Source organism: Protopterus annectens, chromosome 9.part0 (genome assembly GCF_019279795.1).
Source record: "Protopterus annectens isolate FY-2018-M chromosome 9.part0, PAN1.0, whole genome shotgun sequence".
Lineage (NCBI taxonomy): Eukaryota > Metazoa > Chordata > Ceratodontiformes > Protopteridae > Protopterus > Protopterus annectens.
In genome coordinates, this window is record NC_056743.1 from 1,720,375,668 (window position 1) to 1,720,402,066 (window position 26,399).

The following is a 26,399-nucleotide window of genomic DNA, read 5'->3' on the forward strand; positions in this document are numbered from 1 at the left end:
CTTGCAGGTTTTTCCTTGCGGATAACTGGGGTCTGGTGGCTAGTTGAGAGAAATAGGCTGTCAGGTAGGTTTGCTTTTCTGGTGTAAGGAATGCCATCTGGGATGCTGTGTCCAGGCTTGCTGCCACGAATATAATTTTTTGGGTGGGTACTAGTTTGGATTTCTTTTCATTGATAGTTTACCCTAGGGAGGTCAGTAGGTCCTTTACAAAGGCCAGGTGCTTGAGCATCTTTTCCTGACTGTGCCTAAATTAGGCAGTCGTCTAAGTATGGGTAAATCAGAATGCTTCTTTGCCTACAAAAAGCAATGGCGGGAGCCAGACATTTTGTGAAAACTCTGGGAGCAGTGGATAAGCCAAAGGGTAGTGCAGAGAGCTGAAAGTGCAGCGATCCTGCCCTGAAACGTAGATATTTCCTGCATGATTCCCTGATTGGGATGTGTAGGTAGGCCTCTTTTAGGTCTAGGGTGGCTAACCAAGCATCCTTGGAGAGCATAAGTAGTAGTTGCTGAAGGCATTTTGAATTTTGGTTATCACCAGAAAGATGTTTAGATTGAATAGATCGAGGATGGGGTGCTAGGTGCCCTCTTTTTTGTGTACCAGGAAGAGTCTGGAGTAGAAACCTTGGCCTATCGGTTATGCAGGAACATGCTCTAATGCCCTCATAGAGAGCAGGGAAAGGACTTGCTTTTTGGCCTCTGCCCACTGGTTTGGGGTAAGATCTGGGAACCCTTTTGGGGTTGGTAGAGTGTGGAAATAAAATTTGTATCCTTGGGACACTATATTGAGGACCCAGCGGTTGTTGGTAATGGTGGCCCAGGTGCTTGTATGGTGGCCCAGGTGCTTGTATGGAAGGACAGTTTTCCTCCTAGGGGCAAGTGCAGGTGGGCAGAGGGAGGGGGTGGAAGTGGAGAGTCGTTGTGAGTTCTTACCATGAGGGGATGGCTTAGCACTCCCTGGTTTTGAAGAGGAAGAACTCCATTGCTTAGATCTCTGCATTCCCTGGGGTCCGGGCTGAGCTGACCTGGAGGGGGCAGGAAAGGACCAGTGCTTGGAGGGGTGCAATGCCTACTGGACCTGCAGAAGTCCTTAACTTTCTGCATAGATTTAGTTTTTTCTTCCATCTTTTTTAAGACCTCCTCTGCCTTGGTGCTAAATAAGTTGTTTTAGTGCAAGAGTGCGCCCAATAATTTGGATTTGACATGGTCTGGCAAGGGCTGTTCCTTAAGTCAAACATGCCTTCTAAGGACAGAACCAGTGACTGCTGCCCTGCAAGATGCTTCTAGGGCATCAAACCACATTATAAGGTGCACTTAGTTACTTGACTTGCAGAATGCATTAACTCTTGTAACTCTATTTTCTGCACAAGCAGGAAAAGATTATATTTTTTGTTTGAGGAGTTCCATGGTATGTTGCTGAAATTTTAGCATATAGAACTGACAATTTAGTGCTCTAATAGCAAGAGTAGCAGAGGTACATTATATATATATATATATATATATGTATATACACACACACACACACACACATATATATATATATATATATATATATATAGATATATATATATATTGTGAATCCCTTCCTGAGGGGGTGGGATTCTTAGCAGAAGTTGCTTTAATTCCTTTAGGACCTTGGGAAATAACCTCAGGGTCAGCAGTTGGACTTTTGAAAAGACATTTGTGAGAGTCATGGACTCTCTAGTACCTGTCAGGTTTCCTGGGAGCAGGAGGGAGGGTGTCAGGAGTCAAACTAGATTCCATGAAAACATCATCCACAACATCCAAGACAGGAGGAATGGCCAGAGGTCTGTGCTGTGGAAGATCTATGAATTCCCTGAGTCTCTCTATAGACTGAGGGTAGTCCTGACATTCCCACTGGAAATGCTCCCTTAAAGTATGAAGGGTTTCCCCAAAATAAAAATCCTCAGGTGGAGAGGCTGAAGGAATGGATTCCTCTGCATCAGAATCCTCATAAGCAGAGAGGGGTTGCATGTCTTCATATTCAGATGCCTCAGAGTCACTGGACTCCTGTTCAGATAAAATTACTGGGGACAAATCTCTTTTTCTTTTAGAAGGGGTAGCTTGGCTTCCCCTAATCAGCATTATAAGGTCTTACACCATTTTAAGCATTTGAGACTGAGGCAAGGAAGCAGGTGCCTGAGATTGGGCCGTCAGTTTCTTGGGTGTGGTTCATACCCTGGGCCTTAGAAACTCAGTAGTTTTCAAAGGAACGGTAGACATAAAAGAAGTCATTGGTCTGTGTCGAGAATCGGTAGTGCAAAGTACTTCCTCGGAAGCCGGTGCCTGTTCAGCAGCTCCGGACCCATCCAAGGTAGAGACATCCACAGGATCCTTAGTCGATGAAGAGTCTCGCGGCATACCAGACTCCGAAAGGGTCTCGGTACCGGCCTGCAAATCCACAGAAGCAGGCATAAGGGGCTCCGAAAGCACCTCACTGAGGACTGGAGAACTGACGACTAGCTTAACGGAAGTGTCATCGGTAGGTTTGGACCTGTGTGGTCTGTCTCGGTCTTTATCCTTATGTTTTTTCAGAAGATCTGCTGTCGGACGGCTTACCGAAGCCATAGCGGAATTCGAGGACTGAGAGCGAAAATATCTAGCTATAGTAAGGGCCTGACAATGTATAGTTCTGGCATTGAACAAAGCACAAAGTGACAGTGGGGGACGTTGTGGTCTGGGCCTAAGCAAGTGATGCAGTAAGAATGAAAGTTTTGGTGTGGTATTCGCTTTCCACAGACAAGACAATTATTAACTTTTTCAGACATCAGTTAGAGCAAGAAAAAAGAATCCCCAATGGAGTAATTAGCTTTAGAAGATTTCAACTTCAATTTGGAAAACAAAAACTCAGGTAGTGGCCAACCGGCATTCATGCGAATGGCTTCTGCTTCGGGCTCCTCGGCAAGAAAGACTGGTGTAATGGTGTCGGCTGCCTTATTTTATACTACTGACAACCTGACGTCAGTCCTGGAGCAACGGCAACTGATGCAGAAATACTAAGCCTCTGGTATTCGGGCCAACTGAGGGCTACCCTGGCAGGGATAACCCATATGTGATGACTGCAACAGTGAAACACAAACATCGGATGGTGACTCGGATACCACTGGATTAACAGAAGCCACTGTAAGAGTCTCATGTGAAGGCTTGCTAGGGGTACTATTGATATAGATGCTGCCATTGACCCTAACAGCTACAGGACCGGTCAAGCTGGAACCAAGTCATGGCAGAGTACCACTGGGAGCTGGATCCTTAGTCTTTGAAGCCTATGATCTGGGAGAGAAATTAAGTAAAGGCGGGTACTGAATGTCAACCATATAAATTCCAAGGTGTGGGCTGGAGTTAGATTGGACTTTTCCCAGTTTATAGAGATTCCAAGGTGATGCGCCAAAGAAAGGGTGTAGTGCAAAGCTGTTACCAGTAGATGCTTGGTGGGAGCAGTGAGGAGAAAATCATCCAGATATGGAAACACCCAGAATCTTTGTAGTCTCAAATGATCACTGTTGTCATGCATTTGGTGAACACTCTGGAGGCTGTAGACAGTCCGAAGGGCAGGGCACGGAATTGATAATGATTGGCTCCCAGCCAGAAGTAAAGGAACCTTCTGGAGCATTTGTCCATCTTTATGTGGTAATACGCATCCTGAAGGTCTACTGAGCAAATCCAATCGCCTTCCTCCAGAAAGGGGAGAATGGACTGAACTGTGGACCATCCGGAATTTTGTCTGACTGACGAACTTGTTTAAAAGTTTGAGATCCAAAATTGGTCTCCAGTCCCCTGTCTTTTTTGGCACCAAAATGAACCTTGAGTAAAATCTGGATCCGATCTGGGCTGGTGGGACTTTCTGGATGACTCTTTTTAAATACAACTTTTCTATCTGTAGAGCTGCTTCTTCCCCTAGACTGGGTGGAACATCTGGGATTCATTTTGGTGGTTTTTGGGTAGGAGTCGAATGGGATTTGGTAACCTCTGGATATTATCTTCTGCACCCAGGAATTGATGGTAACTGATAGCCAGGCATTGGGCTGCAGATAAAGATGTCCCCCTACTGCTTCCAGAGGAAAACAATCGGGCCGCCCTTCAGGAGCACTGATAGGGCCTGTCCAGAGAAAGAATCCCTGGAAACCTGATTACGCGGACCACTTCTGCCTCTGTAGGGGCATCTTCTGGAAGAGTTGGCTCCTCTGCCTCTGGCGGTGAACTCACCACGTGTCACGAAAAGGAACATGAGACTTTTTGTGCCACAATTTCCCACTTCTCTGGTTCCTGGAAAAGGGACGCTGAGGAGTGGAGAAACATTCACCAACTGCAGACAGGGTCTTACCACCTTGCTCATACCTGGCTAGTGTGTACTTCACTTTAGGGCCAAACAGGGAAGATGCTTCCGCTGGAGGGTTAAGGAAGGAAGACTTAACTCATTACAGCCAAGTGCGCTTCTAGGTGTTTCTGCAGTTACCTCCTACTGCTCCTCTAGGCGTCAAATATTGATAGTTCATATTTGCATTAATAATTCCAAAACCATACTGTATATAAAATATCACAACATTTTATCTCGAAGCATACATGATAGTAAACACAATTGTATTGATATTTGACCTCTGTCAATGAGTATTTATAAGAACTGTAAGGTGATAAAAAAAGTTATGTACCTACCATAACTTTCCATGTTAGTTGTCTTCTTCTCGCCTTCTTTCTTGCTGGATGGGTTTGGAGCCGATCCTCGGCTCCGACTCGGCCAATACTAAAGCTCGAGAGCTTATTCCACCGGCTCGAGGCTCCCCTATATCCCACAATGCTAGGCGGTAACTACTCGGATCTCGTTTGATAGCTAAAAACCAAGCAGTTCTGGTCTCCATAGAATGGAGAAGAGAGAAAAAGAACCTACCTCTATATATAAAACTGTAGGTAAACTACCACAAACATAAAAAGGGAGAACAGAGGTGGTAGAACATGTGGGAAGGAAAAAAAAATCCCAATGGAAGATCCCAAATATTTCTATCAGTCTGTCCAGGCTAGGGGGAAGAGGGTGGTACGCAAGAAAGAAGGCGAGAAGAAGACAACTAACATGGATCGTTATGGTAGGTACATAACTTCTTAATGTTAAGTTGTCAATCTCGCCTTCATTCTTGCTGGATGGGACCGCGTCCCTAGCACCTTACCCCGGGTGGCCTATCGGAACAGACTCCTGAGAACAGTGGAACCAAAGTTGGCATGGTTTCTGGAGGCCACATCCAATTTGTAATGCAAAATAAAGGTATGAGGAGAAGCCCATGTGGCTGCTGCACAAATGGAATCTATTGGTAGCCTGTCCTGAAAAGCTACAGATGTAGCTAATGCCCTAGTTGAATGAGCTCTAGGTCTTGAAGGCAGTTTTTGATGTCTGATTTAACAGATGAAGGTAATTATAGAGGTAAGCCATCTTGAAAGGGACACTTTAGTAACTGGAAGGCCCAATTTCTCTTCCGCATAAGACAGGAAAAGCTGATCAGATTTCCTGAACTGTTTAGTCCTGTCTAAATAATATCTAAGTTGGCGGTGAACATCTAGAAAATGCAACTTTTGTTCCAACCTGTTGGAATAATCAGGGAAAAAGACGGGGAGATCAATTGTCTGGTTTAGGTTTGCCTCAGAAGAAACCTTAGGCGAGAAGGACGGATTAGTCCGGAGGGACACCCTGTCTTTATGGAAAACTAAGTAAGGAGGACGACTGCAAAGAGCATGAAGTTCAGATACCCTTCTAGCTGAAGTTATGGCTACTAGAAAAAGTGTTTTCCATGAGAGCAACTTAAGAGGGCATGAAGCCGCTGGTTCGAAGGGGGGGGGGGAATCAAGGATGCTGGGACCAAATTCAAGTCCCATTGAGGTGGGGGATCTTTGATTGGGGGCTTGAGCAGAAACACACATCTTAAAAAGGCTTTGCAGAGCTTATGGGACATGATATTGGAGTCCGAGACACCTACATGAAAGTTAGATATAGCAGCTAGTTGTACTCTAATGGTAGATGAGGAAGAGCCTAAATGAAAGAGCTCTGCCAGAAAGTATAGGATAGACTGGATAGGTGCAGTGAAGGGGTCTATATTTTTTGATGCTGCCCAGAAGGAAAAACGTTTCCACTTACTATTATAAATCCTCCTGGTAGAAGACTTGTGAGAGGCTATCAGGATGTTACGGACCGAATGAGAGATTAAGGGAAGCCTGGCTAGGGTAGGAATCGGAGAAACCATGCTGTGAGGTTGAGAGATTGAAGGGAGTGGTGCAGCTGGCCCGAATGGTGGGTCAAAAGATCTGGCACCGGGTCCAGATGCCAAGGCTGCTCCAACAGGTAATGATGGAGGAACGGAAACCATATCTGTCGAGGCCAGTAAGGGGCAATGAGGATCATGGTAACTCTTAAGGCGATAGCTTTCCGAATTAATTGAGAGATCAGTGGAAAGGGGGGAAAGCATACAGAAGACCCCGGGGCCAATCGTGGACTAGAGCATCTCTGGTGGGATGGCCTGGTAATGGGAAGAGAGTGAAGAAGTGGCGACACTTGCTGTTTTGGGGAGTAGCAAAAAGATCGCAGCAAGGCTGGCCCCATCTTTGGAAGACTTCTTCCAGCACTGATTTTTTTAGAGACCACTCGTGAGGCATGAGAATGGCCCTGCTCAACTTGTCCGCAATCACGTTGGACTTCCCGGGAATGTGCATTGCTATCAGAAAATGTTGAGAAGAAATCGCCCACTGCCGAAGTCTGAGTGCCTCTCGACATAAGGGGTAGGACTTGGTTCCGCCCTGTTTGTTGATGCACCACACTACGGACATGTTGTCCGTCTGAATTGCAATAGTCCCTGTGGGAAGAGAGTTCTGAAGGGCTTGCAACACTAAAAGCACTGCTCTCATCTCTAAGACATCTATGTGCAAGTGGCACTCAAAAGGTTGCCACGTGCCCTGGACTGTCCTGCCCTGATAATGCCCCCCCCCACCCAATCAGGGAGGCGTCCGTTGTCACCGTGGCGATTGGGGGGGGGTGAAGGGTCTGCCCTGGAGAACTTGAGGTGATGTGATCCACCAAGACAGGTGATTCTTGCATGATTGAGTTAGTAGGATGATGTGAGACATCGGGAGCTGTTGGAAGGACCATTGAGTAAACAGCATCCACTGGAGGATCCGCATGTGAAAACGAGCTAAGGGGAGAAGTGTAGTAGTAGCTGCCATGAGTCCTAACACCTTCAAGACTACCCTGGCTTTGACCTTGTTGCATTGTAGTAGAAGGTGAACTTGTTTGTGGATATCTAACACTCTTTGCTCTGTAAGTCTGGCGGAAAGATAGACTGTGTCTAAGTTGGTGCCTATAAAGGTAATAGATTGACCAGGCGACAAGGCAGATTTTTCGAAATTTATTGAAATGCCTAGAGCTTGGCAAGTTTGGATGGTGAAGTCTCTGGAAAGAAGCAGTTGATGTCTGGTGATGGCGGTAAGGAGCCAGTCATCCAAATATGGAAACACCTGGAATCCTTGACGTCTCAAGTGAGTTGCAACCACTGCCATGCATTTGGTAAACACTCGGGCTGTAGTGAGACCAAAGGGCAGGGCTCTGAACTGGTAGTGAATGGCTCCCAGCCTGAAGTGGAGAAACCTCCTGGAGCGTCTGTGCATTTTGATATGGTAGTACGCATCCTGAAGGTCTATTGAGCACATCCAATTGTCCTGGCCCAAGAAGGGTAGAATGGACTGTAGCGTGACCATCCGGAATTTTGTTTTTTTGATATAATTGTTTAACTTGCTGAGATCCAGTATTGGTCTCCAGTCCCCTGTTTTTTTTGGTACCAAAAAGAATTTGGAGTAGATTCCGGATCCTTGCTGGTCTGCTGGGACTGGTTGGATAGCTCTTTTTGACAGCAGCTTTGATATTTCTAATGCTGCTTGTTCCCTTAGACTGGGTGGAACGTCTGGAAGGGATCCTTTGGGTTGGGATGGGATGTGAATAAAGGGAATTTTGTAGCCCTCGGATATGATTGACTGTACCCATTTGTCTTGAGTGAGGGAAAGCCAGGCTTTTGGGTACAGTGATAATCTTCCCCTGACTGCCTCCGAAGGTGGACAGCCGGGCAGCTCCTCAGGGATGCTGAAAGGGTTTATCAGAGAAAGTTTCTCTGCTACCCTGGTTTTGCGGACCACCTCTGCCCCTAGGGCGGCGTCTATTGTTATTCCCCCTTCTGCCTCTAGAGGGGAATCGACCTTATGCGTCAGATGAGACTCCCTGTGGTTTGCGGTACCACATTTGTCCTCCCTTCTGACCTTTTGGATAAGGTCTAGAAGGGGCGGAAAAATGGACTCCCACGGCAGAGAGAGTCTTACCTTCCTGCTCGCACCTAGTCAATGTATCCTTCACCTGAGGTCCAAACAACGTTGAGCCATCAAAGGGGGAATTGGCGAAGGATGCCTTGAAAGGGTCCGCAAAATTGCAAAGCCGCATCCAGGCGTGACGATGTAAAGCTACACCTGTGCCTGCGGCCCTACTTGCCCCATCAGCCGCATATGAGATAAGCCGCATGGGGGAGTTGACAATCAAATTCAGGGTTGCCATCTGGGAGTTCATTTTGTCTTGGAACCCCTCAGCTGTTGGATCCTGCATGGCCTCACCCATATCCTTGAGCAAATCTCGCTGGAGACGGGTGAAGTGACACAAGTAGTTCAGCGACCTCATTGAAAAGGTCGCTGATGAAAACATCCGCTTACCGTACCTGTCCATGGTCCTAGACTCCTTATTAGGAGGATGGACAGGTACTGAAGGATCAGCTAACTCCTTCTTAGTGGCTGCGGCCACCACCATGGCATCGACAGAGACACCTTTAGACAGAAACTCTTTCTCTTTAGGGGCAGTAATAAATTTTGACGGCCTCCTTGGGGTAGGTTCCACTGAATCAGGGGCCGTCCAAGCCTTCCTTGCCACCACTTCCATAAGGGGGTCAAAGGGAGGGGACACCCAGGAGGTGGAAGGGCGAGAGCCAAATGCCTCAAGGTAAACCGACTCGTCCTCTGAAGGGTTAAGGGCGGGCCAGTTCCCCCTCTGTTTCAGGATTTCAAGGATGTCAGCAAAAAAGACATCCTCAGAGGAGGACCGAGGGGAACCTTCAGATTCCTCCAAGTCGGTGTCAGACGTGATAGACTCAGGGGTGTCAATGTGCTTCCTCTTGAACTGTCTCTTCCAAGGGGGTTCTCCTAATGGATCAGGAGAGACCTCGGAAGAGGAGGATATTCCCAATGGGGAAACCTGAGGAGCTGGCTCTCTGCGGTCTGTTACAATGGGGTGGGTAGAAACCACTGCAGGCACTGAAGAGGGAGGAGCTGACGGAGCCGACTGTGGGGCAGACACTGGGTCTAGCACGCTCCGCATGACCTCAAAGGCGCCCTATCAGCCAAGGCCGGAGGTCCCCGCTCCGAGGAGACATGGATCCCACCCCCCCCGCACAGACAGGGACAGGCTCCGAGGCCGATGTCGGAGCCGAACTCACCAGCGCCGATGCCCCGAGAGGGAGAACGGGGTCGGACAAGGGTCCGATGCCACTCGCCCCCTTGGAGCCGACGAGGGAAGCCCGGCGCCGAGATCCCTCCAAGGAGGAAATCGGAGCAGACGACGGAGCCGAAAGGGAAGGTATCAGCTCTGAAGCACCGACAGCCACGGCTCTGATGAGCCCCGGCTCCGAACTCAAAGGAGTTGGAGGAGGAATAAAATCAGGGATGGGAATAGCCGCTGACTGTTGAGTAGGGCTATGCAGCATTTGGGCCAGTGCCTCAGACTTGAGAAGTCTACTCACCACCCTTTGTAAGTCATGGTCGGACAGCCTGGAGGACCGAGAGGAATGAGACCTATGGCTCCGCTCCGACAGAAGAGGGGATCCTGGAGCCGAGTGGATGGAGCCGATGTAAGGGGACCTAGACCTCTTCTTTGAATGTGGCTCCGATAAGCCTATCGGAGCCAACTGAGTCTTGACAACCTCGGCTCCGGCCGGAGCCGAGGTAACGGTATGAGACTTCGAAACATCGACTCCAGCCGGAGCCGATGTTGAAGCAGCTTTAATAGTCCCAGGAGACGGCTCTGAAGCTGGAGCCGACGGCCTGGAAGTCTTAGAAGGCTTCCCCGACACAGACTGGGTCGGGGGGCCTTCAGACTTTAACAAGCCTCAAAGTATGAGCTTGTTTTTGCGTTCCTGCAGGACTCTAGGGCTGAATGCATGGCAAACAGCACGAGTCCTGCAGGTGCAAAGGTCCCAGGCAATAGACACAAGAAGTGTGACCATCTGTCAGAGACATTTTCTGACCGCACGAATCACACTTCTTGAAGCCTGAGACCTTGGAGTCTTTAGACATCCTAAAGGCTGAAAGAAAACACAAACACAACACACAGACACACCCTTTAACCAAATAAAAATCCAATCACACTGAAAGGACAGGGAAAAAAAGGGAGTGGGCCAAAGGCCTAAAAGTTAAAAAGGGGATAAAACGGGAATTCAAACACAAAGGGGACCCGATTTAAACTAAAGGGATGCTATGTATAAAAACTAAACTAAATAGAAAAAATAGGGGTAGAATTTGAAGTTTTTTAACAAGAAAACTCACTAACCTGCCAGAGCCGGTAGAAGAAAGCACCTCGTCAGCTAAACGGCAAACGAGATCTGAGTAGTTACCGCCTAGCATTGTGGGATATAGGGGAGCCTCGAGCCGGTGGAATAAGCTCTCGAGCTTTAGTATTGGCCGAGTCGGAGCTGAGGATCTGCTCCGATCCCATCCAGCAAGAATGAAGGCGAGATTGACAACTTAACATATTATTTTTTAAAAGGTCAAGCCTCACCCACTAGGAGTTAGAGGTTCAAACTCAAAAGAGTTGTACTGGATGGAATGAGTTAAAAGGATCCATGAAGTCACATAGGCACATCCAGGCATGATGTCTCATAACTACACCTGAACCCACAGCTCTAGATGCCCCTTCAGTTGCATGTGAAATTAATCTCATGGACGAATTAGAAACTGATTCCAGGGTCGCTAGCTGCAAGGCTACCTTGTCATTAACCTCGTAAGACAGAGTACTAGAGAGTTTGGAGATGAGGTCTCTCTGGAGTCTGGTGAAATATGCCAGATAGTTCAATGACCACATTGCAAAGTTCGATGAAGCAAAAAAACACTTCCCCAGTCTGTCCACCGCTCGGGACTCCCTGTTAAGTGGGTGAACAGTATGGCTTTCCTCAGAGAGCTCTTTCTAGGTGGCAGCCGCCACCACCATAGCATCTACCGGTAAACCTTTTGACCAATATGAATGTTCTTCAGGGGGAGAAAGGATCTTGTTTGGTCTCCTGGGGATTGCTTCAACAGTGTCAGGGTTCTTCCAGATGCTGCACCACAAGCTGAACCAACTCGTCCGCAGGTGGGGTTGCCCAGGAGGTAGATGGTCGATAGTGAAAAGCCTGCAGGAAAAACAGATTCCTCCAAGGAAGGGTTTTTGGGCTTCCATTCACCCCTCTGTTTCAAGATCTCAAGGATGTCTCCGAAGATGACATCTTTAGGGGGTGACCGTGGGGACCCTTTCCCTTCATCGTAATTCGTATCCTCGGTGAGGGACTCTTCAGGGGAGTCCACGTGCTTACTCTTGCACAATTTCTTCCAAGGAACTTCCTCAGTGGGAGCTTCTGAGGAGGACCAGGAGGAAAGTGTACCCTGCAACAGAGTCTCCTGCAGCTCCCATGCTCGATACAGGATGGTGGTCTGTGACAGCTGTAGCTCAGGGGGGAGAACATGGAGGTTCCATTGCCTACAAGTCTTACCTACAAGTCTTACAAGTCTTGCCTACAGAGGCAAAGGCCCTCTCCATCGCCTGGAAGGTAGAGCTGCCCGAAAAGGGGCTGTACAGACAGGGCTCCTGGCACCGTGGACGGCACCGAAGAAAGGGTCGGCATCAAACTTGGAACCGAGAAGCATTAAGTCCAGTCCTAGGACTGAAGAAGACCTTATTCCAATGGAACCAAATCCAAAGGGTTGGCTCCAGGGCCAATGTGAGATCCACTATTGGTACCGAAGCCAAGGGTGCCAAAAGAGGCGTCGGTGCCAAGGGCTTCAAACCTGCGAGGAGGATGAAAGAGGAGAGTAAGATGGGGTCTGTGAAGGAGAAATCCCAAGTCCTAGGAGGGATTGGGTTTTTGAATCAGAAGGGATCCCCCTGGCTGTCAGCAGCTGGTTCACAAGGCACACTACATTGAGTTCTGGAGAGACTCCTGGTGAATCTAGTGGATATCCCCAAAGGGGACTCTGGACGCACTATGAATGGACTATAAGCCTGTCCCAAGAAGGGGTCCACAGATGGGGAATATCGGGTCCATGCTTGCATGTCTAACGGCACCACCATCTCCAATTTTGAGAAGATAGGGGCAGTAGTGTCCAGCTGAGCTAGTGGATCCGTGGGGAAGGCTCGGAGCTGTAAATGGGGTTGAGGTCAAAATCTTAGTTTCAGCCACAGTCGGTGCCATAGATATTTTTGGTGCCGATGAAGTCAGCCCCAACGCAACAGACGTAGACGGTACCGAAATCGGTGCCACAGATGAAGACTTCTGATCTGGTGCAGAAAGTTTTGGAAGTTTTGATTTTGGTGGTCTTTCCTTCTCACCAGAGGGTGAGGAGGGAACGGAATGTGGCCTCTTTGAGGGGTGAACCCGCCGACGCGGAGAGAGCCTCTGAAAAAAGGCAATTTAATAAGGCCCATTAAAATCAGTTTATTCTTACGCTTCATTCAAGGTAAGTGAACTAAAACCCTAACAAACAGAGCAAGGCAGTTGTACAGAGAGATGAGGCACTCTCAAACAATAAACACAATCATCATGAGAGTCACTATTTGGCATTTTTCTCCCACACTTCAGGCATTGTTTGAAGCCTGACATGCCCTTTTTATCAGACATGTTAACACCAACAAAAATAATACAATACCAGAAAAAACAGACTACAACAAAACAAAATCACAACTACAGCTAGCTAGAAATCACAGCAGAAAATACCAACAATGGTATAGGAAGATTACCACAGCGGGTAGAGAGGATGAGAGTACCAGCCATGGTACAAAGATTACCAACAGATAGCTGACAGGAAAGTTGAAAAGAGGGCTGAGAGACTTAGCGATAATCAGGTACAAGGAAAATATAAGGCGGAGTGTAAAGTAGCACACTCTCTGATAACACTTATCTATTCAGAAATATCAAAATATCAAACACTTAGCTGAAAGATGGCTTGAACGCAACAAATGAGATCTGAGATAACAGGGAGAAGGAGATTATGGGGTAAAGCTTAGCTCGAGAGTTTTTGGCTGGCACGAGCTTGGTATAAGGCCGACTCGGTTCCGAGGACTCAGAACCGAACCCATCGGTGATGAATGGAATGAAGATTAACATCATCAGATGAATCCCTTTACAAAAGCCTGCTATTTAATTACTTTCTTTTGCTGGAAGTAGCTAACATAGAACAAGCTCTGACAGACACATAAATGAGGCTCACTCAAGGAAATACAGAAGCAGTTTTCTTAAAGAAGGTGTATTACATGTCAGTGCTTCACACTCCTACCATTCTATCTTAATGGCATAGAAAACAACACCACTTCCTTATGTCTAGCATGACTCGTATAAAGATGACATGAAATGTACTTTGGGAAGAAGGAATGAAAGCTACAAAACAAGATCACATTACCCTGGTAGGCCCCATCGACCACCATTTTGTGGGAAACGCATTAAAATTGTAAAAGAAACACTTGGAGTGATTTTGAACCATTTAAATAGCTCAGAAAGCAAAGACAGAATGAAAAAAAAAATGTTTTTTGACCTCTAAGGTAGAATTTTCCTTTAAGAAACTGCTAACCTTTCTAAAATAATGTCTTTGTATGACAGCAGTGTAGTTTTCTTCTGCATTCTTCTGCCTTTTCGGCTATACTGTGCATGCTGTTTTCTTTTTTTAACAAAGATTTTACAAGGGACACACTAAATACAAGGAAAATCAGGTACATTTCTGATTATTTCTTTTTGCAGTACGTACCTGATTTTTTTTCAAATCTTGCTGTCCTGTAAGCATCTGCTAAAAGAAAAGTCTGACCGCTCAATGGTAATGCAGTGGCTGGATTTTTTTTCTATTGGTATACGCTCGATTTACAATGGGCAAACTGGTTGGGCTGTCCAATCAGTGTGCAAGTTTTTGAATAACCATGACCTTATATTTACAATTAAAAATATCACCTTAGAGACAGCTACAACAAATAAGATACAAAGTTGGGATACAATATAAAAGTTACACCAAATACCAAAATGGATAAATTAAGCACCGTAAAAACAAACAAACAAAAAAACAGCAGAATGTTAAACAAATGAATCTAAAAGCTGTTGCAGTGCTTGACAACTTGGCCAGAATGTTCTGACTGCTGAAATGGGATCAAAGTACTGCCAAAATGGTAGAATATTAAATAGGTCCCATAACCTGCTGCAATGCTTCAGGACCTTAGGCAAGATGTTCTGGTTACTGAGATGGGATCTGCAAGAAGGAAAGCACTATGCCACAACTGTACCTTGCTGTAGCAAAAAGAAAGCAGTATATAATTTCAGCTACTTGGTCAAGTAATAAATTACTCTGATGATGCCAGAAAAGTTATCTGCTACTTTGGTTATGATGGCAGTCTGAATATGGCAAGTTCTAGCTACTGTTCAAGTCAAAATAGGTATTCTTCGCTTTTAGTATTGCAGCTCTCATTCTAAACAATAGTAATATTTTTTGCTTAAAACAGTATTGTACATTTACTCAAGAAGAAATTTGTTAGACTGTTAATAAAATATAGTTGTGTAAAATCTTACCATATTGATTGCTGTCCTTTTTTACTGTTGCAGTATTCATACATGAGGGGCTGTTCCGGCCAGTATACCAAAGCCTTTAACTACTTACAAGTATGTGGGGATGTCACATCATACGCTCCCTCCGTACGTAGGGCATAAATGTGACATCTGTACATATTATCCTCAAAACTGAATGCCCCAGAAAGAATGCCAGTCTAAGGAGACAAGATGAAGCATACATCCATAAGAAAAATAATACCCAGGGGGTTAGGAGGGAGGGATACAATACTGCAACAGTGAAGAGAAGGACATCTATCACTATGGTAAGATTTTACACAACTACACTATGTCCTTCTATTCTACTGTTGCAGTATTCATAACATGAGGGAGAAAACCAAAGCTCATGAAGAAACTTGGGAGGAGGAAGGGGCAGTACAGCTTTCTAAAGAGCCACGAAGAATGGCCCTAGCAAAACTAGCTCTAGCTCTCAAGTTTCTATTTAACTTGTAGTGTTTGGTGAAGGTATGCATAGAAGTCCAGGTAGCTGCTTCAAGAAAGGAATTGGTGTCCAAACCCTTGAAGAAAGCACCAGAAGAAGCCAAAGCCCTAGTAGAATGAGGCTTAACAGAAAAAGGAAGGCTCTCACCATGAGAAACATAACAAAATATAGCCTTAGAAATCCAAGAGGAAATAGTTTGCTTTGAAAAAAAACAATCTCAAGGACCAGGGATGAAAAGAAACAAAAAGATGATCCGATTTCCTGATAGCCTTGGTTATATCCAAATAAAATCTGAGCAGTCCATGCACATCCAAGGTGCGTAGTACCTTCTTACTAGGAGATTGTGGAGAAGAAAAAAAAGTGAGCAAATTCATTGATTAACTGATAGCTCATTTACAACCTTGGGCATAAATAAAGGATTAGTATGGCAGTACACCCTGTCCATATGGAAAACCAAAAATGGAGGAAAAGACAAAAGGGCTTGAAACATAGACATCTGTTTAGCTGAAGTCAAAGCTAACAACAAAACAGTCTTCCAAGAGCAATGCTGCAAGGAAGCTGTAGCTGCAGGCTTAAAAGAAGCCAAAGTCAATTTTTCCAAAACAAAATTAGATCACAAGGAGGAGGAACATGCTTCCTGGGAGGTCTGATATGCAGGATGCCTTTGAGGAATTGTTTAACCTCAAGCCTAGAAGCTAAAGGAGGAGATAAAGGCAGACAAGCAGAAATAGCTGACAAGTGGGCCTTGACAGACGAATAGGCCAACCTAGCATTGAGCAATTCACACAAATAATATAGAGAACCAATGGAACCATCCAGAGTCAATGAATCCGAGACACCGAACAGAAAACCTCTTCCATTTAGGTAAGTTGGATTTCCTAGTATCGGGTTTTATGGCCTCCTGCAGAACCCTAAGCATGTCCTCAGAAAAAAAGGTGTCTGAAAGGAATCAAAATCCAATCACCCACAAAGTCAATTATAGAGTCGACATGTGAGATCCTTTGCCTTGTGTGAGAAGGTACATACTGTGAGGTAACTTGTGCTGACTGCCCTTGGCTAAAAGCAGAAGAAAAAGGAACCAATGCTGTCTTGACCAAAAGAGAGTCACCAGCAAGACTTTGGGTTTGTTCTGCTGAATCTTGAACAGGACCTTCGGAATGAGAGGAAGGGGGTGTGCATAACGAAGCATCTCCTTCCGAGAAAAAGATAGAGTCCATCTTCCAAACCACAGGACATGGGACTCTGGCACAAACACAGCAGCAAATAAGAAGGAAGAAACCCCCCAACGGGGCACTTTTATCTGAAATGGCTTGATACAGTACCAACAACTTGGGCGAGCAGACAGACAATCAAAGATGGCGTCCGGACTGGGAGCAGAGAAGTTCTGAGGGTAGTATGTGCAGACATCACATTTATGCCCTGCATATGCAGGAAGCATGTATGCAATGTCTCACGTAGTTGTAAGTAGAAAAAGGCTTTGGTACACTGGAGATTCTACATGGATAAATGCACCACTGAGATCACTGGGAACCTCCACCAAACACAAAAGAGACACAAGAATGCAAAGGAAGTTCTGCCACTGATGATCATCAGATGACAATGTCTTTCAGCCACCTACTCCTACATCACCTGAGCTTTCACATCATCACTCTTTTTCTTTTCATTTGCACTTAATGATCATCTGCTGTACTCCTGTCAACACCACTCTTGGCAACAGGAAGAAGGCACAGCACAGAAGAACAAGAATGATGATACATTTCTTTAGCTACAAATTTCACAGTCATAAAATATGAAGGTGAACCATAATAGGAAGAAAGAGGAAAAGCATGTATAAAATTATCTCTGCATACTACAACAAACAGGTAAACAAATGATGCTGCACCTTAGTAGAACCATTGGAGTACATCTGGATCATGTTCTCTGCTCCTTGCTTCACTTTCTGTTCAATGTTAAGCTGCTTTTCCAAAGCGGCAATTCGGTTGCTGTTTGCAGTGAAACGGGTTTGGTCACCTGGAGACTGTGGCACATCTGCAATAAAAAAAATAAATACATTTTATTTTATATACAGCAAAACAGATCAAACTGTTACACTTATTAACCAAATGATCACTTTACACCTACAAGCATGTCATTAATATATTACTTTGAGGAATTTTCATGAAAGCTCCTAATTCTTTATGAAGAAAATATAAGGTCTCCTACAGAACAGCTCTTCAGAAGAAAAACACTTTCAGAGAGTTTAAATTTGTAAATGCTATGTGATCTTTGGCAGCCAATTATATCTGACACGGATTAAACACTTTAGATAATGCCACTTTCAATTTCTTTGCTCACGAAGCTTTCTCAGGTGGTTGTGAATTCAATTTGTCAACACAGAGCATTCACATCTACAATTCTGAGAAGGCTGTGTTTCGTTTTATGCCTGCAGTGCTAGTAGTGGGGGCAGCCTTACTTCACTCAAGACTACACAGCTTAAAAAGCAGAGCTCACACCCTGCTACTATTAGAATGCAGTTTAATTGTGGTACTAAATCTGCAGCACTCAATGTCATGATTAAGCCTTTTAATTGTGAGAAAACAATTATAACTAAACAAGTAAGAGAAAAGCTACTTTACTTGTTCACTTTAAAGTTTTTTTTCCTCACATTTACATTTACTGTGATTAGTGAGCTCCAGGCAGTTGCTGCCTACCCTGCCAGCAGTCAGGAATGTGACACTTCATTAAGTGACTGCGACAGCTGCTAATGAATAAAGGAAAAAAAAGCTTTATTCTGGAAAAAAAGACTAAGGTTAAGGAGAGAGTAGTTTGCACAGTGTTATGTGAATGATAGATGTGAGGAGACAGGAAGAAAGAAAGAAAGTGAAGGGAGGACAGAACCAGCCAGCCCTGGAAAATTTATGAGTTATCAAAAAAAAAAGGACATTTAAAGACAGTTGCTTATATAACTTTTGAAGGTCTATTTGCGATAGTCTCATCACTAAAAGTTCTAGAATGAAATTTCAAACAGTTCTAAGTTGACCTTATGAGGTCAGGCAGACAACGGATTAAAAAAAACACAAACAAAGCAGTTATAAAGTCTCTTTCAAGAGATGCCTGACAAGCAAGCACGGACTTCTGTTACATGAGTGGTGGAGTTACCACTGTAATCCATATTTCTTACTGCTGACCATTTGGTTGAAGACTATGTACTTATTAAACCATATGAGTTCTGATCATGTATTATAAGTAAAATATATATGACTACGACCATGGAACTGCAATGATGACTTCTCATAGTGAATATAAAGTTTCCTTTTTAAATTGCAAGAACAATATTTACATACATATTTTCAGAGATGAACTGTGAATATTTAGATATTTTATTTTATAAGAATGATGAAGGTATACAATCAAACATTTACAGGAAGAAAACATATTCCAATTCTTTTTTACATTTTAATAGTAGTCACCCATATTTTCAAAAAAAGAACCTAGTAAAAGGCAAATGGTGAGGTTATCACGTATTATAACAGAAGAAGGAAAATTCTCTATTGAAATTGATAAACTTGTTGGGATGTTTTAGGATAGAAATTATCCATACACATTACTAAATACTGTTAAGGAAGAGATTCTACATAGGAGACATATTTACTATCAACCTATTTTAAAACCAGGGCAAGATAACAAATCGAATAGAAAAAACGAAGTAGATAAAAGCAAAATTGATGCTTATATTTTACCATATAACGATGAAGCAAAAGTGATTATAAATATATTAAATGAGACATGGTTTAGTGTTTTTGTAAATACATCAGATGCATTAAATATAATTGGTGAACACCCAAATGTGACATATAGTAGGGGAAAAAATTTAAAAGAATACTTGGAAACAAGTAGTCAAAACAATATTTATAAAAATTCCAAAATGAGTAAATGTGGATTTTGTAAAATATGCAGGTTCATAAATGACAGTCCATATGTGGCAGTACAAAATTATGGCAGATCCATTAAGTGTCCTGGGTTCTGTAACTGCAACACGAAGATGGTAATATATTTGGCTTCATGTCTATCATGTCAGGCATACTATATAGGGAAAACTATTAGGAGGATAAGAGACCATATCATGGAACATAACAGAGACATCAAAAATAAAAAATGTACTAATTCACTGTATAATCACAGTAGTAAATGTAAAGACTTTAAGAGGTTTATTTTTTTCATCATTGATAGGGTCCCTTACAATTTAAGTAATTTAACACTCTTTTAGAAGTTAAAGAATGTTTATGGCAGTTAAGATTAAACGCCAACAGCTCACCGGGTATTAATGAACAAATTTCTATAGCTAGCATTTTAAAACATAAATCTCATTTTATATGAAAATTAAACAAATACTTTTAGTGATTTTTTACATGTTCTGTATCTTTTTACATAGTATTAAGGTATTTATATACAATAAATATTTTTGAAGCATTTTTTAAACCATAGCAAGATTTAATTATTTATTTATTATTAAATTAATATATTAGGATTAAATTAAATGAAGTTTTGACAAAAGGGGACTGATTAAGTGAGACGTTTTGGTATAATTAACATATTTAATGTTTTTATTGTATGTTATTGTATTATATAATGCATTTTAGTACATTACATTGGAATAGTTTTTAATATATTTTTTTACACTTCATGTGATTGGTTAATTGATATTAGTTTGAGTATTTAAATGGAGTGTGAATTTAACAACTGATACTCTGATGATACCCCAGGTGTGTAGGGGTGAAAGCGCTTAGTATCGTTGTCATTTTAGTTATGTTTCAAGTCTGCTCTACGTTTTGTTTTATTTTGAATGAAGTTCATTTTATTTTATATTAAACAAGTCAACGCTATACAAACTTGCCTATTTTGTTTTATAAGACCTCATATATCTTTAATATAAAAAATTTACTAAGCACTGTCAACATTGCGAAAGGAGGTGGTTGGTAAGAAACCTCTTGGGAGTCACTGCCTGACAGCTCTCAACATGTTAGCACAAAAAATCTGGACAAACACAAAAATAATATGGGGACACAGCCCCAAACTAGGGACAACTTTTAAATATTGCTCTTAGAAACTTAGTTGCTAGAATAAAAGGCTTTGTGTTGCCATGCATTTTCTGAAGGATATGAAGTCTGAAACTAAACTGCCTGTCTTTACTTATTGAATTCAATCCTTACTGATTTGCCCCAAAAATAATAAAAAAAAACAGACATTTTATGAGGAACAGACCCAAAATATGAAGCAAAAATATGTACATTCTGCAAAAATTTAGATTGTTGAGAGGTATGCAGCCTGACCTACTAAAATGGCACAGGTTTTGGAAGCAAAGTAAAATCTCAAACTCTGACGGAGGAGATGCCTGAACTGAATCGCCACAGCAACCACTGTCTAAACATGAAATAGGCACTGGGTGTTGGAACATTACAGACCATATAGAAAATATATCTACACACACACACACACACACATATATATATATATATATATATATATATATATATATATATATATCTACATAGAGATACTGTATATGTATGCATGTATGTAAATATCTATACACACACACACACACACACATACATATATATATATATACATATATATATATATATATATATATATATATATATACATACACACATTAAAATCATGCTTAAAAAGTACAGAAATTGCCATTGTACACATTTGACTAAACAATCTTACAGAAATGAAAATTTTACACCTGGAAATTCAAGTGCGACAGAAATAGCAATTTTCATTCAAAGCAATTCTGTTAACTCATTGTTTTAATTTGGCTTCTGAGCAACAGTCCATTAGATCAATTCTAGTCACTGCATGCACAACAGGGATGGAATGGAATAAATTCACAAAAAGATGATGGACAAAAGAGTAGTCACAGAAATGAACTGACATATATATTTGGAGACATCAAAATACTCAACAAAACTGATGGCAGGAGAGCTGACAAACCAGCATGGACAACAGCGCTGCACAGCAATCTACAGTAATGGCAGAGTCCTCTAAAAGAGCCAGTAATCAAAAGATTTATGGAACACAGTCTTGTGTGATGAAGTCAAACAAGACTTTCAGATATTCTCTTGGAACCGCATCCTGCCAGAGTAATAAATTCCTGACACGTTTGAAAAGGCCTTTTCACAGACAAGCAAGTCATCCAGATATGACAAAATGTGGATCTCCTGCAGCCTGCAATGGGCTACAACTGGAGCTAGACACTTTGTGAACACTCTTGGAGCAGTGGATTGCCCAAAGAGTAAGACAGACAACTGATAATGTGATCCAGACACACAAAACCTTAAGAAACACCTGAAGTCCAGATGAACAGGGATTTGCTAATAAGCAACCTTAAAATCTAAAGTTACAAAAAAACTCAAATGATGAAAAAGGGACAAAGGGTTAGAAGTGAAAGCATTTTGAACTTGGGCACCCATACTGGTTTAGGAAAGAAAGGTTCAGAACTGGTCATCATGCATTTTCTTTCTTTCACACCAAAAACATTCATGAGTATCTTTTTCACAACTGAGGAGGAGGAAATGTTTCTATTACATCCTGAGACAGTGTGTGCTGGAGAAGAGAACAGTTTGGTCAGGTGGCTGTGGAATAATTCACAGAAATTGAGGAATTTCTTCCCATTGCCATCTGTAACCTTGTGAATCAGCCTTAAGAAAGTGCAGTTTTGTACCTAGAATAAATGTAGATGTTCGAGTGTATACACTGCTGCAGTCATTACACTTGGGTTATCCTGCCGTCAGGTGGTTCCCCATTCGGCCTGAGTTCCAAAGTCTTGGTCCGGTGTCGGTTGCTGTCGCCTCCTCCCTGACATCAGTGCGACAGGGGTATATAAGATGCAGCCGACGCCATTTTCTTCAGTTTTTCTTGCCCCAGATGTCAGGTGCCTCTAAATAGGTAAGCAATTCCAATTGCTAATAAAACATTCACAAGAAAAGCAAACAAAGTTACAGTTTTGTACCTACCATAAATGTAGATGTCCGATAGGTATGCATCTGCAGTCATCACATATGGGTTGTCCTGCCTCAGGCAGACCTTCGGTCGGCCGGATTCCAAAGTCTGGGTCCGGCGTCGGCTGAAGTCGCCCCTTCCCCGACGTCAGAGCGCCTGGGGTATAAAAGCGTCAGCCGACGCCATCTTCCTCAGTTTTTCTTGCCCCAGATGCCAGGTGCCCTCTAAGGAAGGCTAAATTTGGAGAAATGCAATAAATTCCAAACATGCACAAAAATATATACATATATAAAAACAAATACACCATAATAGATAACCCCAGCTAGCTATGAGAGGGGAATGTACCCAAGAAATACCACAGAGGGGAAGGAGGGAGGGTAAACCTGACTGCAGATGCATACCTATCAGACATCTACATTTATGGTAGGTACAAAACTGTACTATGTCCTTCAAGGATGCATCTGCAGTCATCACATATGGGTAGAATACCATAGCCAATCTGGGGGTGGAGGATCTATGTAAAGGATGGTGTAGCTAAAATGCCCTGGAGGACTGCTGTAGCAAAGCCTGCTCTGGATCTGGAATATAAAGGTAAGTTGTAATGCTTGGAAAATGTATGCACGGAGCTCCATGTAGCAGCTTCTAAAATGTCCTTGGTAGCCACCCCTCTTAAGAAGGCTGTGGAGGTGGCTGTGGCTCTGGTCGAATGAGGTCTAATGTTAGCTGGAACAGTTTTTCCATGAAAGGAGTAACAGAAACGAATGCAATTCCCTATCCATTTTGAAATTGTCTGTTTTGAAATTGCTTTTCCTTGTGCACCAGTAGCATATGCTACAAACAACTGGTCAGTTTTTCTGTAATTTTTAGTTATGTCCAAGTAGTAGCGCAACTGTCTGTGTATGTCCAGGGTGTGCAGAAGCTTTTCCCCTTTGTTTTGTGGATTTGGAAAGAAGGTAGGCAGGTGAATAGCTTGGTTTAATGAGACCCTATATACCACCTTTGGCATAAATGAAGGATTGGTTCTCAATGAGACTCTGTCTTGATGAAAAATAAGAAATGGCTGTACTGCCATGAGGGCCTGTAACTCAGATACTCTTCTTGCTGAGGTTATGGCCAGAAGGAAGGCAGTCTTCCAAGAGAGGAACTGTAGTTCTGCAGATGCTGCTGGTTCAAAGGGAGGCAGTGTTAGTTTTCCAACACGAAGTTAAGGTCCCAAGCAGGCACTGGTGGTTTCCTTGGAGGATTGATGTTTTTAATTCCTCTTAGAAAAAGTCTTAGCAGGGGATGAGAGAAGACAGGTGGATCAGTATTGTACTCTGCTGAAATTGCTGAAGCATGAATTTTAATGGAAGAGTAAGACAGGCCATTGTGGGGCATTTCTGCCAAATATTCCAGGATATGTGCCATGTTCATAACTGTTGCATCTAGGCCCTTTGAGGTGCTCCAGGTGTGAAATCTTTTCCATTTTGCTGAGTATGCTTTCCTTGTGGAAGGCCTGCGAGCTTCCATGATGATATCCTTCACTCTCTTGGATAGCTTATCCTGGTGATGAGTCAAGGTATTTTCCAGGCAGCTAGTTGTAATGTTTTCAGGTTGGAATGCAGAGTTTGGTAATTGTGCTGTGTCAGGAGAAGCGGCCACTGTGGCAGAAGCCATGGTTTTGTCCGTGACATGCTCTTTAGCAATGGGTACCAGTGCTGTCTTGGCCAGTCCAGAGCTATCAGAATCACTCTTGGCTGCTCTGCCTTGATCTTCAGTAAGACCTTGGTCATTAATGGAAGAGGTGGGAATGCATACACTGTTAGAGTTCTCCAGCTGAAAGAGAGGGCATCCACTTTCCATGCTTGTGGGTGGTATGTCCTTGAGCAGAATTTCTCCAGCTAATGATTGTGTGGGGAGGCAAATAGGTCTATGTCCGGTCTCTCCCATGATTGTGCTATCTGATGGAAGATGTCTGGGTGCAGCATCCATTCGTGTGCATCCATGGTGTTCCTGCTTAAGCTGTCCCCCAGTATATTGTCCTTTCCTGGTACAAACTGGGATTGCAGCTGTATATTGAGAGTCAAGGAAAGTTCCCATAGATTCATTGCCAGTCTGCAAAGAGGGTAGGAATGGGTGCCTCCTTGCTTGTTTATGTACCACATAACTGTAGTGTTGTCTGTCCTTATTAGCAGGTGGCCCTGATGTAGAAATAACTTGAAGGCCTCGATTGCATGTATCACTGCCAGCATTTCCTTTTGGTTTATGTGCATGCGTAGCTCTTTTTGTGACCATAGACCTTGAATGCATCTTCCTTCCATGTGTGCTCCCCATCCGTGGTCTGAAGCGTCCGTTGTAATGGTTTGGCTGGCTATTGGTTTGCTGAAGGGCGAACCCCTGTTTGACTGGCTTGCTTGAGCCCACCACAGAAATTCCCTTTGAAGGCATGGGATGAGTGGTATCAAAGTTTCCAAGCTGTGACTGTGCTGAGTCCATAAACTCCTTAGGTACCATTGGAGTTTCCTCATATGTAGCCTTGCTTGAGGAATCAGAAGAATGCAAGAAGCCGTGTAACCCAGTTCCTGCAGGATTTTCCTTGCAGTCAGCTGAGTTTGTCTTGACAGGTTTTTGAAGTAATCCGGTAGTTGGTTTTGTTTTTCTTCTGTGAGGAAAGCCATTTGGGTGGTTGTGTCTAGATCCGCACCCAGAAAAGTTATTCTTTGGGATGGTACAAGTCTTGACTTGTGCATGTTGACTGTATATCCCAAGGCCTGAAGAAGATAGATGGCATAATTCAAGTGTTTTACCAAAATTTGTTGGCTGTCCGCTTGTATAATGCAGTCGTCCAGATATGGGTATATTTGCATCCCCTGAAGTCTGCAGTGTGCAATTACTGATGCCAGGCATTTCGTGAATACTCTGGGTGCAGTAGATAAGCCAAAGGGCAATGCTGAGAATTGATAATGCTCTGAACCTGCAAGAAATCTGAGGTGTCTTCTGCAGCTTTGTCTGATAGGGACATGCAGGTATGCCTCCTTGAGGTCCAGAGTTACCAGCCAAGACCCCTTGCCCAGCATGGGAAGGAGTTGCTGCAGAGTCAGCATTTTGAATTTTGGCACAATGAGGTAAGTATTTAGTGCGGACAAGTCGAGAATAGGCCTCCATTGCTTTTCTTTTCTTGGAACAAGGAAGAGTCTGGAATAAAATCCTTGGCCTTGTTCTGCGAGAGGAACCTTTTCTATTGCTTTTATTTTCATTAAGTTGGAGATTTTGTTTCAAAGCCTCTGCCCTTTGATTTGGTGGCAGGTCTGGCATGCCTTTTCTTTTCGGTAATGTGTGGAAATGGAACCTGTATCCTTTGTCTATTATTTGTAGAGTCCATTTGTCCCTTGTAATAATGTGCCAATTTTCTGAAAATAAGGAAAGCTTTCCACCCAAAGGTGCTTTCAATTGAGCCCTGGTTGGCGGAGTCAAGGTAAAGTCATTGAGTCTGTCCTTGTGCAGCAGTTGTAGGCCCTGCACTACCTCTCTGGTTGGGAGGCTGCCATTGACGTCCTCTGTAGGAGCCTCTAGCTTGCCCTCTACCTCTGGCACGCCTGTTCTTGCCTCTCTGAAATCTGTCTGTGTCTGGAAAGGACCAGTTCTTGGAAGGCCAATTTCTGCTGAATCTTGGTGGTTGGACTTGCATAAAATCTTTGACTGTTTGTACAGATTTTGCCTTTTCTTCAAATTTCTTTAAGACCTCCTGAGCAGTGGAGCCAAATAACTTTTGCTTTTCCAGTGGAGCATCCAGAAGCTTTGATTTAACATGGTCTGGCAGAGATTGTTCCTTCAGCCAAGCATGCCTACGTATGACTGCACCTGTCATTGCTGACCTACATGAAGCTTCCAATGCATCATAATCACACTGCAAGAAATGGTTGCTAACCTGTTGAGAGTTATGTACCAGATCCTGAAGTGATTTGCGATCTAGGGGTTCAGGTGAAGACAGCTTTTTATGCAATTCATCTAACAAATATTCTTGGTACTGTATCATATGAAATTGGCAGTTTAAAGCCCTCATAGAAAGGGCAGCAGAAGTATAC

At 43.4% G+C, this 26,399-nt stretch overlaps 1 protein-coding gene across 1 annotated transcript in view; it reads right to left on the bottom strand.

The window, feature by feature from the left end:
* The window catches only part of LOC122812231 (serine/threonine-protein kinase N1-like), a 2,446,550-nt gene that overhangs the window by 1,845,700 nt on the left and 574,451 nt on the right, over positions 1-26,399 (bottom strand). Inside the window, exon 3 of the mRNA XM_044084586.1 lies at positions 17,228-17,373. Coding sequence (XP_043940521.1) covers positions 17,228-17,373 — 146 coding nt within the window. The remainder of the gene's footprint in view (positions 1-17,227; positions 17,374-26,399) is intronic.